The sequence below is a fragment of the Stenella coeruleoalba genome (assembly GCF_951394435.1).
Source record: "Stenella coeruleoalba genome assembly, chromosome: 3".
In the NCBI taxonomy this organism is placed as follows: domain Eukaryota; kingdom Metazoa; phylum Chordata; class Mammalia; order Artiodactyla; family Delphinidae; genus Stenella; species Stenella coeruleoalba.
Window position 1 is genome coordinate 59,036,589 of NC_137148.1, and position 15,206 is coordinate 59,051,794.

Genomic DNA, 15,206 nt, shown 5'->3' on the forward strand with positions numbered 1-15,206 from the left:
AGTGCGTGGGCTTCTCATTGTTGTGGCTTCTCTTGTTGTGGAGTGTGGGCTCAGCAGTTGTGGTGCATGGGCTTAGTTGCTCTGGGGCATGTGGGATCTTCCTGGACCAGAGCTCGAACATGTGTCTCCTGCATTGGCAGGCGGATTCTTAAACACTGTGCCACCAGGGAAGCCCTGGATACTTTTTTTAGGTAAGCTTTCATGACCTCATACCTGACTCTCTGAAGTGGTTTTCTTGGTCTCTAGTTTCATCCCTATCAGCCTAGTCCTCCAAAAATGTTACTTTGTGTACAATGGCTAGCCTACTGCTACAGAAAACAGAAAATTCTGTTTAGTAGGTTATTTTATACTCCCCATAATCCAGTCCCAATTTCTCTCTCTCTAAAGTTGTAGGAGAACTTTTTCTCTACCACTCATTCCATGTGGAAGACCATCATCTAGAGTATCCTGGTTTCTCTTCACCCTTTCACTTCCTCCTCCTTGGGGGGAAATGGGGACATCTGAATGGTGAGCACAGAAGGAAGACTAGGAAGGCCTGGCTCAACCCCTCCACCTGTGGACAGGATGTATGCTGGTCTGCTTTTGGGGCTTGCTCTTGTGGGGGAAGGCCTGGGACTATCCAGCTATGTCAGAAATATTATGTTTAGGGAACTTCCCTGGTGGTCCAGTGGTTAAGAATCCACCTTCCAATGCAGGGGACATGGGTTCGATCCCTGGTGGGGAACTAAGATCCCACATGCCGTGCACTGTAACTACTGAGCCCCCAAGCTTCAACCAGAGAGCCCACGTGCCGCAACCATAGAGCCCATGTGCTCTGGAGCCCGTGTGCCACAACTAGAGAGAAGCCTGCGCACCGCAATGAAAGATCCCGCATGCTGCAACAAAGATCCCATATGCTGCAACTAAGACCCGACACAGACAAAAATAAATAAATAAAATAGTTTTTAGAAGTACTATGTTTAATTCTGGGGTAACATGTTAGCAAGACCTCATGGCAGCTGGTCTTCATGCTCTCCAATCAGCTTATTAGAATTATAACTAACATTTTGGTATCTCATTTGCCTATCTCCTCTATCTTATTTCTTAATTTCTTCCATATTCAGGAGGAGAGGAAATCCCAACATCTAATATTGTATCTCATTTGCTAGAATAATTCTGGTCAAAAGTCTATACAAAACTCCTGAATACAAAATTTGCTTTGAAGTTTTAGCTCATGTTATATTTCTTTTCTAAAATGCCCTCACCTCACCTTTGTCATAACCTTGTTTCCATTTCTAGACATAGTTCAAATGCTCCTCAGTGTAAAACAATCTGTCTCAAATCAGAGATCTCTTTCTTTTCCAATTTTTCTCCACTATTCACCTGTACTTTTCACTCACTGTTATCCAACGGAGCTAATTTTTTTTTTTTTTTTTTTTTTTTTGCGGTATGCGGCCTCTCACTGTTGTGGCCTCTCCCGTTGCGGAGCACAGGCTCAGACACGCAGGCTCAGCGGCCATGGTTCACAGGCCCAGCTGCTCCGCGGCATGTGGGATCTTCCCGGACCAGGGCACGAACCCGTGTCCCCTACATCGGCAGGCGGACTCATCTTCCCAGACCGGGGCACAAACCCGTGTCCCCTGCATCGGCAGGCGGACTCTCAACCACTACGCCACCAGGGAAGCCCTAAGTAATCTTTTAAATGTCAATGCCCTCTTTCTCCAACCAAAGTTTCAGCTTGCAGGGAGTCTTATTAAACATCTCTTTATTGTTAGCATAGCACCTTGGGCATGAAGTAATCCAAAGTTCAATGCTGCTGCTGCTGCTTTTCAACCCAGCTCTCAATCTCTTGTTCCTTGCGCTTACTGTCTTCTGTGTTTAGGGATGTGAGCAAGATTAGCTAACCAATGTCCAAATATCAAAAAAAGATGCAGTGAGAGAAAGACCAAGAAGTGAGGTACAGACCAAAGAGGGAAAAAAGTGACACCTGGGCACAACATTTAGTATATTTAAAGAGAGAAATATCCGAAGAGAGAGACATCAGCTAATTATGACCTGTTCATACTGAAACCCCCAAACTATTTTCTCCATGGCCTAGGTAAAACAGAATGATCTGTGCACAGATTTATATTATGATCATAAAGAAATTATGTAAAAGCTAAACCAGGGAAGCAAAAGGACATTTTATTTCTCAATATTTAGTGCTTCTTTGATCACATGTAATAATTTATTTAAAAGAAAATTTTAAATGCTATCTTACTTATATCAGTAGTAATAATATAGTATGATTGCAACAGGGCTGCAATTAGCAACCTACAACAATACACTGGGAATTACCTTCATTTCTCCTTCTTCTACAACCAACTGCCAATTGGCATCTCCACCTACATCCTGTAATGAGTAAGTCATGTGGTTCTGCACCATCTCTTCAACCTTAAAAAGAAAAATAGAGCCATAAGAATCCTCCTCCAATTAATAGCTATGTCATAATCTCTAAAACAGAATGGTATTCAGTTTACTTCAGTTCAGAAATGATGTTCTTAGAAAGCTAAGCAACCAAATGCACAAAGGTTAGTAGGTTTTATATAGTGTTGAAGAGTTTTAGTCCACATTCCAGATATCATATCCAGGTTAATGACAGGAAGGAGAAATGCGGGGAAGGAAGGTGCTTCACTCTAATAACATATTGGCCTAATGTGCATCAAGTGACCAAAAAAATAATTATTCCTTCATCATAAAATGCATCCTTACAGAGATAATGTCTTAAAGCATAAAATCATGGAACATTAAGGGTAAAAGGGGCACAAAGAGATGACCTAGTCCAATGTTCCTATATTTAAGACTATATAGAGATATTAGGAAGCTCGTTATTTGTCAAGACTTCTCTACAAAAAGGTAAGAAGATTTTTGTTATTTCACTGATAAGCTCCTCTTTTATCATGAATATAAGCCAACTTAAAAAATAACCAATCCCTCTACATATTTGATTCCAATTTCATTGGTCTAAACTCTTTTAGGGACAATGCTAATAATCATACACACAAAGATTTGCAAATTATCACCTTTTATTAATAGTTCATTCTTTCTAAATTTCTAACTAAATTTCTTACTAAATTTCTTTTACTAAATTTAAATTGCAACCTCTGCTTTTAACTATCAAATTACCCCTACCCATCTTTTATAAGCAAATAAGGTCAAACAGTTCACACTCCCAGAATCCTCAATCAGATTTATTGGTAAGATTTCATTTAAGTGTTCTTTGGAAACCTTCCTATTATGAAACATATTTTTAAACAGAACTGAAGTGACAGAAAGATCATCTCTGAAGGAACTGCCACCTTTACCATCTACACATAGACACTTAGTTTCTAAGTTCTATTTTCTGAGCTTTTACTCATAATTTTGTTTACCTAGTAATATTATTAAGAGAAGGCAGAAAAGAGTTGAAAAATATGCATATTATATACTTCAATTTTAAGATTTATTCCTAAGTTTAATTACTTATTTTACATAAAGTCTATTGCATTTGTCAGGGAAACGTAAGAACCAGGTTTACATGTGTTTTGAAATAAATACATGAATACTTTGGGGGCAGAGATCTTAAAATTATTCACCCTGGGGATATAATTTTTCTACATAAAAGGATGTTATCAATATGTTATTGTGATGTGTAAACCAAGTTTTCTGGATTTCAGAATGCAATTTTGGTTACTGAAAGTAGTTATGGCTTTAAGTATCTCTTTAATTGGCAATGATCACCAGAAAAGTTTTTGATAAAAATGATTATGAGGAAATTCTACAATCTAGTTTTGTACTAAATAAACATTACATAATATATTATTTCTTTACTCATAACCTTTAATGTGAATGGTGCTGGGTTACAGACTTGAAAGAAATTTTAAAACATGACTACTAGTACCTCTATAATTTTATAAAGCCTTAATTAGAAAACATAACTTCAGAGGCTGACTGGAAAAAACCTTTGTGCCTCTAAAATTTTGAAATCTGCTTTGAGAGGGTAAGGATGACTAATGTAGGACTCCAAGTTACAAATAATACATACAAAACATATTTTATTACCAAAAGACGAAGAACAAAGAAAGTCCCAGTTAGTATGCATAAATAAAGCCTCAACAGTAGCACTGGCTTGATTCATTTGTCTGTGTCACATCATGATTGGGAAAAGTTTTTTTATGATTTTTAGATCCCAAGATCTTAAAAAATCTTCAGATCTGAATACGTATGTACTTTTAGGTACGACACTGGGAGTTAAGAACACCCATATTTATTATGAGATTAGAGGCAGAAAGAAATGTTTCCCCCAAATAGGCCCTATTTTAAATGGATTACTTGTGAAAGAAGAATGTTAAGGATTTTATTCTGCTAAAAAACAAAGAGAGTTCTGTGTAAAAAAACTTCAGTGCCATTTAGCTCTTTTGTTGAAAAATATTGCAGGTAATTGTGTTTCTGTTTAGGAGATTATTCCTAAATTAGTTATTTCAAATGTTTGAAAAACGAGGTGTTTTTGATTTATGCTTCATTGCAAATAGAAACCAGATTCCACAAATACAAATTGATAGAAGGTAACTTAAGTTTGAAACAATGTACAGTAAATGCATTCAACATTGTCTTTCTAGATAGATGAAAGAATAGTTACCACTGCATCTATGGAAAAGTTTTCAGTCTTTTGTCCTCATTTATTTCCTTAAGAGGGCTTGAAAAAGTCCAACAGACAAACAAACAAGATGTATTCAGTACTGTGCTCCTAGGAAATTAATGAAACTATCGAAGTACCCAATTACTGTACTAACCATGTCTGGAAAGCCTTCATCAAGGAATCTTTATCCATTATGGTATATTCCCCGAGGTAATAACATTAAGGTTAAAAAGAAAGATGATACTGGTAAAATTTCACTATTACGAATTTTATGTTAAAATATGCAGTAGCCAATGTTTCTATAGGGGCAATGACGTGGGCACATGTGACCACACTCACATTTCAGATATAAATCTAAAGATGCTCCATTTACTGTTTTCAGTTACGACTCTACCTCAAAAATAAGTGGGAAACTAGGGACCATTAATTGGATGACAAGAATAAACATATGCCAAATTTTCTACCTTATCAGGTTCAAAATTTGATTACTAGAAAATGTTACTAGAAACATCTATCACTTAAAAAAACAAGGCTTAAAAAAAAAAGGCTGAATTTTACACTAAGCATAATTTCAGGAATCATGCCCTTGATTTTTTTGCACCTTACATACAGCATCTTCATACCAAATGAACTATGAAAAAACTGAAGACAAAACAGATTTGAAATAGAGGTGATGGCACTCCAATTCTTACCTTTTCTTTCACTTCACATTTGAATCACTCAGTATGCCATTTTAGGAGGCTAGATCTAATTGGATCTTTCTAATATTATTAATATAGAAACTTTAATAGAAAATTGTCCTTTGATGGTACAACAAAATTGTATTGAGCAAAAGTCTCAGAAGGGCTCAAACAGAGCTTGGATCTCTTTTTCTTACCCATATGAAAGGAATACAGCTATGCTTATTGTTACAGAGTCATAAAGGGATCTGTTGGATACAATAATTTATTAATAACAAATTAACAGTGTACTGTTAACCCAAAAGAAAAATGGTCAAGGACATGAATAGCCAATTCACTGAAAAATGCAATTAGCCGAGAAGAAAAATAACACTTTTATTCTATCAGATTGGCAAATATTAACTGAATAATAATATTCAGTGTCAGTATAGCAAAAGAAAACCGACCTGGGAGTGTAGCTGGTTCAACTTTTCTAATGAACAGTTTGGCAATAAGAATAAAAAACTTGGGTGTGTGCATGGCCTTTGTCCTAAAAATTCTACTTCTATAAATATATTCTAAGGAAATAATTGGATAAGTGTACAAAGATGTACATACAAGGATGCTGTATATACAAGGATGCCCATGTAGCACTATTTATTAAATAACAGAGACTAACTGAAAATAAACTAAATGTTCAATATTAGGTGAGTAGGTAAATCTAGTATTCATATCCATACAACAGACAAGGAGATCTAGACCTATATTTACTGATGGGAACATGGGTCTAATTATATTTGTGCTTTAAAAAAACAAAACAGCTAGTTACAAAACAGTATATATAGAATTACCCACTTTGGCAGGAAAAAACAAGTACTAAGGTGTGTGTAATCAATATGTGACTGATTTTATTTAATTTACATATATGTGGAAAAAGGATATGCATAAGAATATTAATAGTGATCTAGTAATTTTATTTACTCTACTTTCTAGTTCAGCTAAATTAGCATTCTATTACTTATACTGATACAATAAAAAAGGGAGGGGTAAAATAAATAATTACCACAACAATGATGTTACTATGCACAAAAGTGGGAAAAAGCTTTACGCAGAATTGTTTTTGTAATGGTGATGCTCATCATATATTAACCCAAGATGTACTACCCACCCTTTGATTTTCTTTTTTTCTTTCCCCCAACTAAGGATGCTTTTTATTTCCCTCTGATTTTTGAGGTGACATCTTTAGGTGGTAACTGTTATAGAAATAAATGTGGTCAAGAAGATCCATTTATAAATCTAAGTCCTTCCTAATTTCTATACACTTTCATCGAGAGCTACTTCATTTCCAACATCTGTCCATCAGACAGATACAGATTCACGTGTTGCTACTAATTTCCTAGTAGAGTCACATATTTTATTTGAAGTTATTTTCAGGGAATCTCTCAGTTCTACATTTAAGTATCTTACTCAAGCAGGACTATGACCATTATTTCAACAAGAACAAAACAGTCATGAGCCAAGACTTATAAGTAGATAGCAAAGCCAAATTAATCAATAGTTAACTGCCAGAGCCCAAGTCTGCTAATGACAACAAATACTTTAGCAAGGAAAATAAATACTTGAAGACCTCAATGCTGTTTTCCTTCATTTCCTCTTCTGGAATATAAAACAGTAGAATAATCAAAAGTTTAAAAAAAGAATCGGATCAATAACAAACATCATACATTAGAAAAAAAATACTAGAAAGATTTTTCTCAACTTATACACAAAAGTTACACAAAAAATTAGGTAAAGAAGCTACAATTTGACAGTCTTATAAAAATGTGGACACCTGCTTCTCAGTGATAGTTCACCTGTATTCAAAGGCTTTCAGCTGTTTTATATATCTCTATAGCTAAGGCCCAGGTCTGGGTTCTGAAGCCCTAATTCTTAGGCACCTATCAGCGGCTCAAATTCTTTTCTTGCTCTCATTACATTTTAAAAAATTTATAGCCTATATATTTCTATATTTTAAGGGAAAATGGTGACCAGTACTGATGTCTTTTAGTCTGTTAATTTATTATTTTAATGCAAGGTGGAGCTTAATTAAGAATAAACCAAAGTCTCCCAGTATAATCTAGTTTGGTCAATGATTTATTGTGAGTATGTCACTATTTTAAAAGCATACATAAATGAATGAGCAATAGGTAAGAAATATTGTAATAAATCTGGCTAAGGGTAATTTCTGATGAGGAACTGATGCATCTCTTTCCCAAAAATGTTCAAGGAAAAAAAAAGCTACAAAAGTCAGAAAAAAATTTAAGTCTTAAACTTAATTTTCTTATTTATTACATAGTTGAAAACTAATGTAAATTTTATTTGTATGCCTGTTTTAAACTGACTTAAAAATTTTTTATTGGAACACTCTGATAGAGAAAAAATAATGTAGATAAGTTTGATTAGCTCAAAGAAATAATATTATAATGATAAAAGCTCACTTACTGAGCACTTACTACATGCTAGGTTCTAGCTCTATCACATTCCTAGCTAGATGACAGAAGCAAAGCACAGAGGAGTTAGAAAAGTTGTCAAACATCATGCAGGAAACCGGATTTAAACTTGGTCATTTTGACTACAGAGCTCAGGTTCTTAACATACTATGACATATTGCAATCCAATAAAATGCAAACACCATAAAAATACAAAGTTGAATGGCAAATATGTGAAGATTAAAAACAAATTTTTAACCTAATGCTGATGCTAAAAAAATATTCCTCCATTGATACTTTGATTTTATTATGAGGGCAGAGACTGCAAGCATCCAGCTTCCTGTCCTAAATTCCTAACCCGTGCTGATACTAAATAATTTAAAATCAATTTCCATAGATTTATCATATGGACTGGAATACTCATTTCCAGGGATAATTTGCCAAAGCAAAACGCAACCTGTTCAATGAAGCTTAGTATAATGGTAATGAGACAAATTTTATTTAAAAAATTATTTCCCTGTTGAAAATATTATGAAATATTTTAAATTAGGTTAGAAGTAAGGCTTGAAACCTGCTTTAATGCTATAACATATCCTATAGACCATGTCCACAAAAGTTGCTGAATCCTGTCTGAAGAAACAGATATCACAGGATAGTTAAAAACCAGGTACCTTCTATTCGTTTCAATTCAATTTGAAATCTTTCAGGAGTATCTCCTATATGGCGAAATTCCAAGCTATTCACAATAGAGGATACAAAGGGCACATGCAAGCCTGGCAGAGGAACTATTTAGCAGATAAGGAAGGCTTTCTTTAATGCTTGATGTTACTATTTAAAATTCAAAACCAAAACAAGTGGCCTAACCAAAAGATTTCTAGGAACTGGGAAAGCAGGCTGAAATATAGCACAGAAAGTCTCAAGTCCACTCTATACATTCATACAGTACCTGGGAGCTGAATCTGTGAACATCGTCAGAGGCACTGACTAGATCAATGGAAGACATGGAGGAAGAGCGACTATAGGGCTACCAGAGACAGACAAAGAAAAAACCAAGTAATCAGAACAAAGGCACAACAGAGCATTCAGTACCAACTTCCAAACACAAGATAAAGAAAGAGAGAACAAAGCACTATATGAAACAAGCTCAGCAGCAAGTGCTGACTTCATGCACCTATTATGTGTTATGCTCCAGAATCGAATGCAGTGCTTCCAATAATACAAAATAATACCACTTAACCCCAAAGGAAAAAGAGATCTAATATCACTGGCTATGCTTCTGGTTAACTATTTTGGACAAGCTACTCCCTATTCCCCCACCCTTCTTTCCCCCTTAAATAAAAAAGAAAGAACATTATGTTCAGAAGATTTCTAGCAGTTCTGGAGGATGTATATGGAAGAAAACATGTAATACCAAAAAATCTCATTACTTAAATTCAAGAAAAGGAAAAAGACTTTATATAACAGGATAGTTTCGTCAACAGTGAAGAAAAATATAGCATATACTTTTAGTGAACTGTGACATTAGCTTACCTTTTGGACAAATCTATGAGTCCCCACAGAAGAAAAGGCATCTCCAGATGGCATTGAAGTAGGCCAATGTAACCTGACCTTTTCACTCTGTGACTAAGAAAACATATAATGTTAAATGGGAAGGTTTCGAAGTGTATTTTGCAGCTTAAGAATGGATAATATAACATTTAATTACTGAATACTTTAGTTCTTATAAATATTTGAATTATGAAGTTACTCTAAAGATACAAAGATACAAGCCTTGCCAAATCTTGACACTTCATGTATCCCAATTTTCTTCTTTTGGATTCCGTAGACACTACCAAGGATTAGTTCTTTTATTTTTGCTCCCAGTCAGGATTTCCAATACTAGCATGGCACCATTTACCATGAATCAACCTTAACACTGCTACCAAAATAATTTTCTTATCCTAACTCTGGCCAAATTATTCCAATCATTCCACATCATCAGGGCCTTGGAGGGCTGTATTATTTGAACCAATAATCACTGTTTGCTTCAGTTATGTTCAAAAGAACATATCATGTATATCTTTGTCTCCTTTCCATGAAGGTATTCTGCCTTCATCCCATCACCTCACTCTTGTTAAGCTGCCACTTAACCTCTTGCCTCCTTCTCAGCTTGCCTAGTTTCTTCTCACTTGTTCAATAAATATTTACTAAATATACTGTACCAGAAACTATGCTGTATTGTGTGTGTGATTATCTTTGTCATATCAACGTGCCTGGCTCTCAGGCAAAGAAAATCATGGTCTGTTTAATGACTTGTTTTTATCTAGTAGAGTGTCAGGAATAGACTGATATTAAATGAGTTGATCGCCCTGTGAATATTTCTTTTTTCTAAAGCATACAGAAGTTTTTATTGATTCTCTTCAACTCCAGCTCAACCACCATATTGATACTCAGTGGAGGAGCATTTTAGAGCCAGAAGGGATGATCTGAATCATCTTGTCCAACTCCTTGTTTCAGATTAGAAAACCAAGGCCCAGAGGATTTAAGTGATATGTTTAGAGCTACACAGTTACTGGCAAAACTAAGACTAACTTGTCTTGACCTCACAGTTTGCTATTCTTCACGAAATAACACATCTTAGATTAAAACAAAAGTGAAAACACAGTGAAGGGGAAAAAAAAAAGAACACCCAAAACACCCTAAAAAACCAAATACAATGATGCTATTTCAGATATTTTTGGCATCCAAAATTAGACCTTATTTAGGAACTGATAGTTCTATTGAGTGCTGTGTAGCATCTTTTGGGTATAAAAAATGAGCAGTAAGCTTTTATAAATTAATGTGACAAACTTTTCATCATTGATAAAAAACAGGGGAAAAATAAGCATGAAAAGCAAACAGCCACTATTGCAGATGACTTACCCTCGGATAGATAGATCAGTAAATGGGCATAATAGCCATGACTGCCCTAGCAATCAGAGGGAATAAACAAGCCAATTCTTCTATGCAAGTTAATTTGTAGTATAAAACTGATACACATATGATTTATTTGCAAGATGCTTAAAGTCTTGAGAAGAATAACTAAAATTCATCTTTAAGTACCATCTAGTGGTAATATATGGTAACTGCATTGTTGCAGAATTAAAGGTAAAGGCTCAAATTAATCTTGACACTAGAGTTAAAGGGTTTTAGAAATGCCTTCCTTCAATTTCCACAGAAGGAGCTGGGTATAACTGCTGTGAATTTAATGATGAAAAAACACTGAGCAAAGTTAAAAGTGAGGAAGTAATTAAGGTGAAGGTAGTGAAAGCAATAAATGAGTTAATAATAGAAACTGAATGGTACTAACATAGAAGAAAAATAAATTCTTGGTCATCTTCCTTTTGAATTCATATGGCACTTGGTGGTGAAGAGAAATTCAAAGAGACTGTTTTACTCAGAGCAAATATATACTTTGTATTAACAGAATGATAATAGGTTGGATACTTCAAGGGGAACAGGCAGAATATTTCCATTTAATTCATGTTAATTATGCATGCCTGCTTTAAACAATCATTAGTCTTCTTTCTATTGCTTGGAAATTGGTCAATAAAGTGACTTATAAAGATTCTTCTACATTTGTGACTCACTGTAGACGAGAGTTCATTTTTAGGTTATTAGGATCATGATTTCAAATTCTATTTATATGAATAACATACATCAAGGATTTTTAATAATTTTTAATAATATACATACCTGTTCTTCTATTTTATCTTGCCTGTCAAGAGCAGCTTCCACAGCATCAAAGAACTCTTCCTCATTAATCAAACTGTTTGGGCCTTCCTATTCAGACATACAGGGGAAAAAAAAGCTGTTGATTCAAGAAAATAGAAAACATTGATAACCCTGGCATGGCATTAACTCTAGGAGAAAGTTGAAAAGTGAGCTGACAAACATTTCTGAACCAGTTAGTACACTAGGTAATATTATCACAAAGATGAACAACATATTGCTCTGTGCAAAATCAGTGCACAGAGTGTTACAATTAATTCACTCACTCAGTACTCAAATACGTACTGTATATTGACCGACACTGTGTTAGGGCAACAATCTAGAGCAGGGGGTTGGTGAACTATGGCCTGTGGGTCAATTCTAGTCTACTGCCTACTTTCAGAATGGGCTTTAAGCTCAGAATTTCATTTCTAAATGGCTGGGAAACAATAACAAGATTTCATGGGGAATTCCCTGGCGGTCCAGTGGTTAGGACTCTGTGCTTTCACTGCTGAGGGCCCAGGTTCAATCCCTGGTCAGGGAACTAAGATCCCACAAGCTGAGTGGCATGGCCCAAAAAAAAAGGAAAAAGTTAAAAAAAAAAAAAAAAATTCATGACATGTGGGAATTATATGAATTTTAAATAAAGCTTTATTGGAATATAATCATGTTCATTCATGTATGGTTTATATCTGTTTTCATGGTACAGTGGCAGAGCTGAGTACCTGTGACTTGAGGACTTATCGACGGAAACCATATAAAATTGCAGGAAGGTTTTAAGTACAAAGTTGCAGATCTATAGCCAATGAGAAGTTCAGATAGGGCTTCTGAGGGGAACCTTCCTATAAGCAAAGACAATAATATCATAGAGAAAAAAAAGTTGAACTGATGCTTGAAAGCCTGCTTAGAATGGTAGAGCAGTGGTTCTCAATCACTTGGGGAACTGCCTGGGGAACCTGTTAAAATGAAAATTCCCAGGCCCCCATTCGCAGAAATTACTTTGCAGTAGGTCTTGGGTGGAGCCAGGAATATGCGTGTTTAATAAGTCCTCCAAGTAGTTCTAATGCAAGTAGAACCTCAGCTGTATCAGAAGATAAAAATATAAAGAACAATAGCAAAATGGAAACAAGCAAGCTATGTGTGTATCTTGCTGTGTTAAAACAAATTTAAGTGGACTATAAGTGGAACAATAGCTTTGTTGGGGCCCAGAGTAGGCTACCCCAAAATGTGCCTCAGTGGCACATTGATTATTTTGAATTAAGGTTACTCAAGAAATGGCCAGTGCCACAGGAGACACTCCTGTCTCCCTGAAAGCAGGAAACAAATCTCATGTGAAATGTGTATTCCCTGCATCTGGAGGTAGGACACCATTATTGTCAAAGATAGGGAATCTGGTCTGAGAAGCAGGAAACCTATATAAACAAATCTTGTTACATTTTAAATTTACTACTCCAAGTCCAAACTCTGTTTAGATTTTTCACTAATTGGGCACCCCAAACCTAAGTTTCTTTGCCCTCACAACTTTGTTGTTTCTTTGTTGAGAGTATAAAACCTGCCTGCTTTGGCCACTGTTTTGGTCCCATTTCTGTGGGACCCACACACACATGAATTAAAATTTGTTTTTCTCCTATTAATCTATCTTGTGTCCATTTTATTATTAGTCCAGCCACAAGAACTGAAGAGGGGCAGAGGGGGAAATATCCCTCTCTACAGCAGCTTCATATTACTATTAAACTTGAGGCAGGAGATAGATGGGCCCCTGGGGCAAACAGCTGGAGTTCGTTCTCTGTGGATACTCTATGATGAAAATAGGAGGAGGAGGCTGGGCCCTGCCCAGATAGAAGATAAGAGAACACATATTTCTCATTCTTGAAGTCAGGAGACCTCCCTGACTACACATGCACAGAAAGGCTCCTTGGAGGTCAAAAAGGGAGGGGGCACCACCCCACAGTAAGTGATGCTAACTACCCATAGGCCTCTTCAGTAGAATCCATCTCGGCTTAAGAGATGTGCGTGCACACATGGGAGGATCCTGAGATATACCAAATACGAACTCTGAACCAGGCAAATCAAAATGATTGGCCAAAGGAAACCAGGAAGAAACGCCCCATATAAGTGATTCAAACTACCACGAGGGCGTGACTCTCTGAGTCTGCCCCTGTGTCTATCCACACGTACTGTACTCTTTTCTTCCTCCTAATAAACACTTTACTTGTTTCACTACTTTCCGTCTTTGTGGGAATTCTTTTCTGCAAAGCTGAAGGGCCAGGGCCTTGTCACTGACCACTGGTCTAGTGGCTAGGATTTGGTGCTCTCACCACCGTAACCCGACCTCAATCTCTGGCTGGGAACCGAAACCCTGCTTCAAGCCTCTGCAAGCTGAGGCCACCTGAGATCAAACTGAAGGCTGAAAAGGCAGGCTTGGGTTTAAGTTCCCCCAATTTTTAAATATACAAAATAAGACACGTGGACAATTGTGGGTCTGTCTGGAATAAATCCCAAGTCGTCACTACTCCATTAAAAAGTAGAAGCAACATCATCCCTGCGCTGCCACAACCTGGGGCCACACAAGAAGAGAGGGAAGAACCATGCTGTAATGCTCCTGTCATTTCGCACAGGCATATCAGAAATCTTGATTCAATGTAGTAGTTCTTGTAGAGTTATGGGGATCCCTCAAAAGTCACTTCAAACCACACCCCCCCACACAACTTTTAATTTAACTACAACACTCATATAGAACAGTACACATCTTGATGAATTACCATTAAGTGAATATAACTGCAGGGGAGCAAAACGTACCACCCCAAAATGTCTCTTTGGCATGTGGATTATTTTGAGCTAAAAACAATTAAGGCCCAAAAGACTCAGGAAGAAACTTTGACATTCCCCTCTCACTGCCTAAAAAAATTTTAAATAGAGGGTCTGTTCCTGGAATAGAGCTATCACTAGAGGTATCTGTGAAGAATATTGGCTAGGTGTTACGGGGGAAACTCAGCAGGGTCTAGAGACCAGAGCCTACTGTGTGTCCCACTGTTTCTGCATGGCCCAGCAAACATTTGTTTACCAAACATTTGCATTCCCATCTTCCTGTGAATTGTCTTACACCTCTTTTAAGTTCCAAACCACTATGCCCACATTTTCTTTTGTCTTTAGCTGAAGATGGTATTTAAAGTGAGGGTTTCAGTCATTTTATTGAGTTACTCAGTTTTCCTGGATCTCTCCCACATATACATATTATTAAACTTTGATTTTCTGTTAATCTGCCTCATGTCAATTTAATTCTTAGATGAGCCAGAAGAACATAGAAGGGTAGAGGAAAATTTATTCCTCCCTGACATAACCATCTAATGACCAGCTGGATCATGAAAGAGTCCTGAAGGACTCCCTTTATAAAGCCAAAACATTTCAGACACTTAACTGACAGCAGTATCACTTTGGTCTCTGCTGATATGAGAAAAATATAAAATACCCCAAATCTATTCTGAACTCAAACATATTTTCTAATGATTTAAAAATTCTATTGATCATAACCACATCTACTCTTTAAAAAATTGTAATACTCATTCATTCTATTCAATTACATCAGAGTCTCAGAAGTTTACCAATTGGGAACTACAGCGTTAAAAATCCGAGGGAGAACTAAAGTAATTGGAATAAATTTTCCTTTATTAAAAAACTTAAACACTTTTATCTCATCACGCTTACCAAAGAAAA

General features: G+C 36.2%; 1 protein-coding gene across 2 annotated transcripts in view; it reads right to left on the reverse strand.

Annotated features, from left to right (window-relative positions):
- Positions 1-15,206, reverse strand: part of CERT1 (ceramide transporter 1) — a gene marked incomplete at its 5' end in the record, with an annotated part of 128,930 nt that overhangs the window by 18,512 nt on the left and 95,212 nt on the right. The window contains 4 exons of one of the 2 annotated variants that reach the window (XM_079916452.1): positions 2,317-2,412; positions 8,710-8,787; positions 9,294-9,386; positions 11,478-11,564. In XM_079916452.1, the coding sequence (XP_079772578.1) occupies positions 2,317-2,412; positions 8,710-8,787; positions 9,294-9,386; positions 11,478-11,564 (354 nt within the window). The remainder of the gene's footprint in view (positions 1-2,316; positions 2,413-8,709; positions 8,788-9,293; positions 9,387-11,477; positions 11,565-15,206) is intronic. The other variant, XM_079916451.1, reaches the window with a different exon arrangement.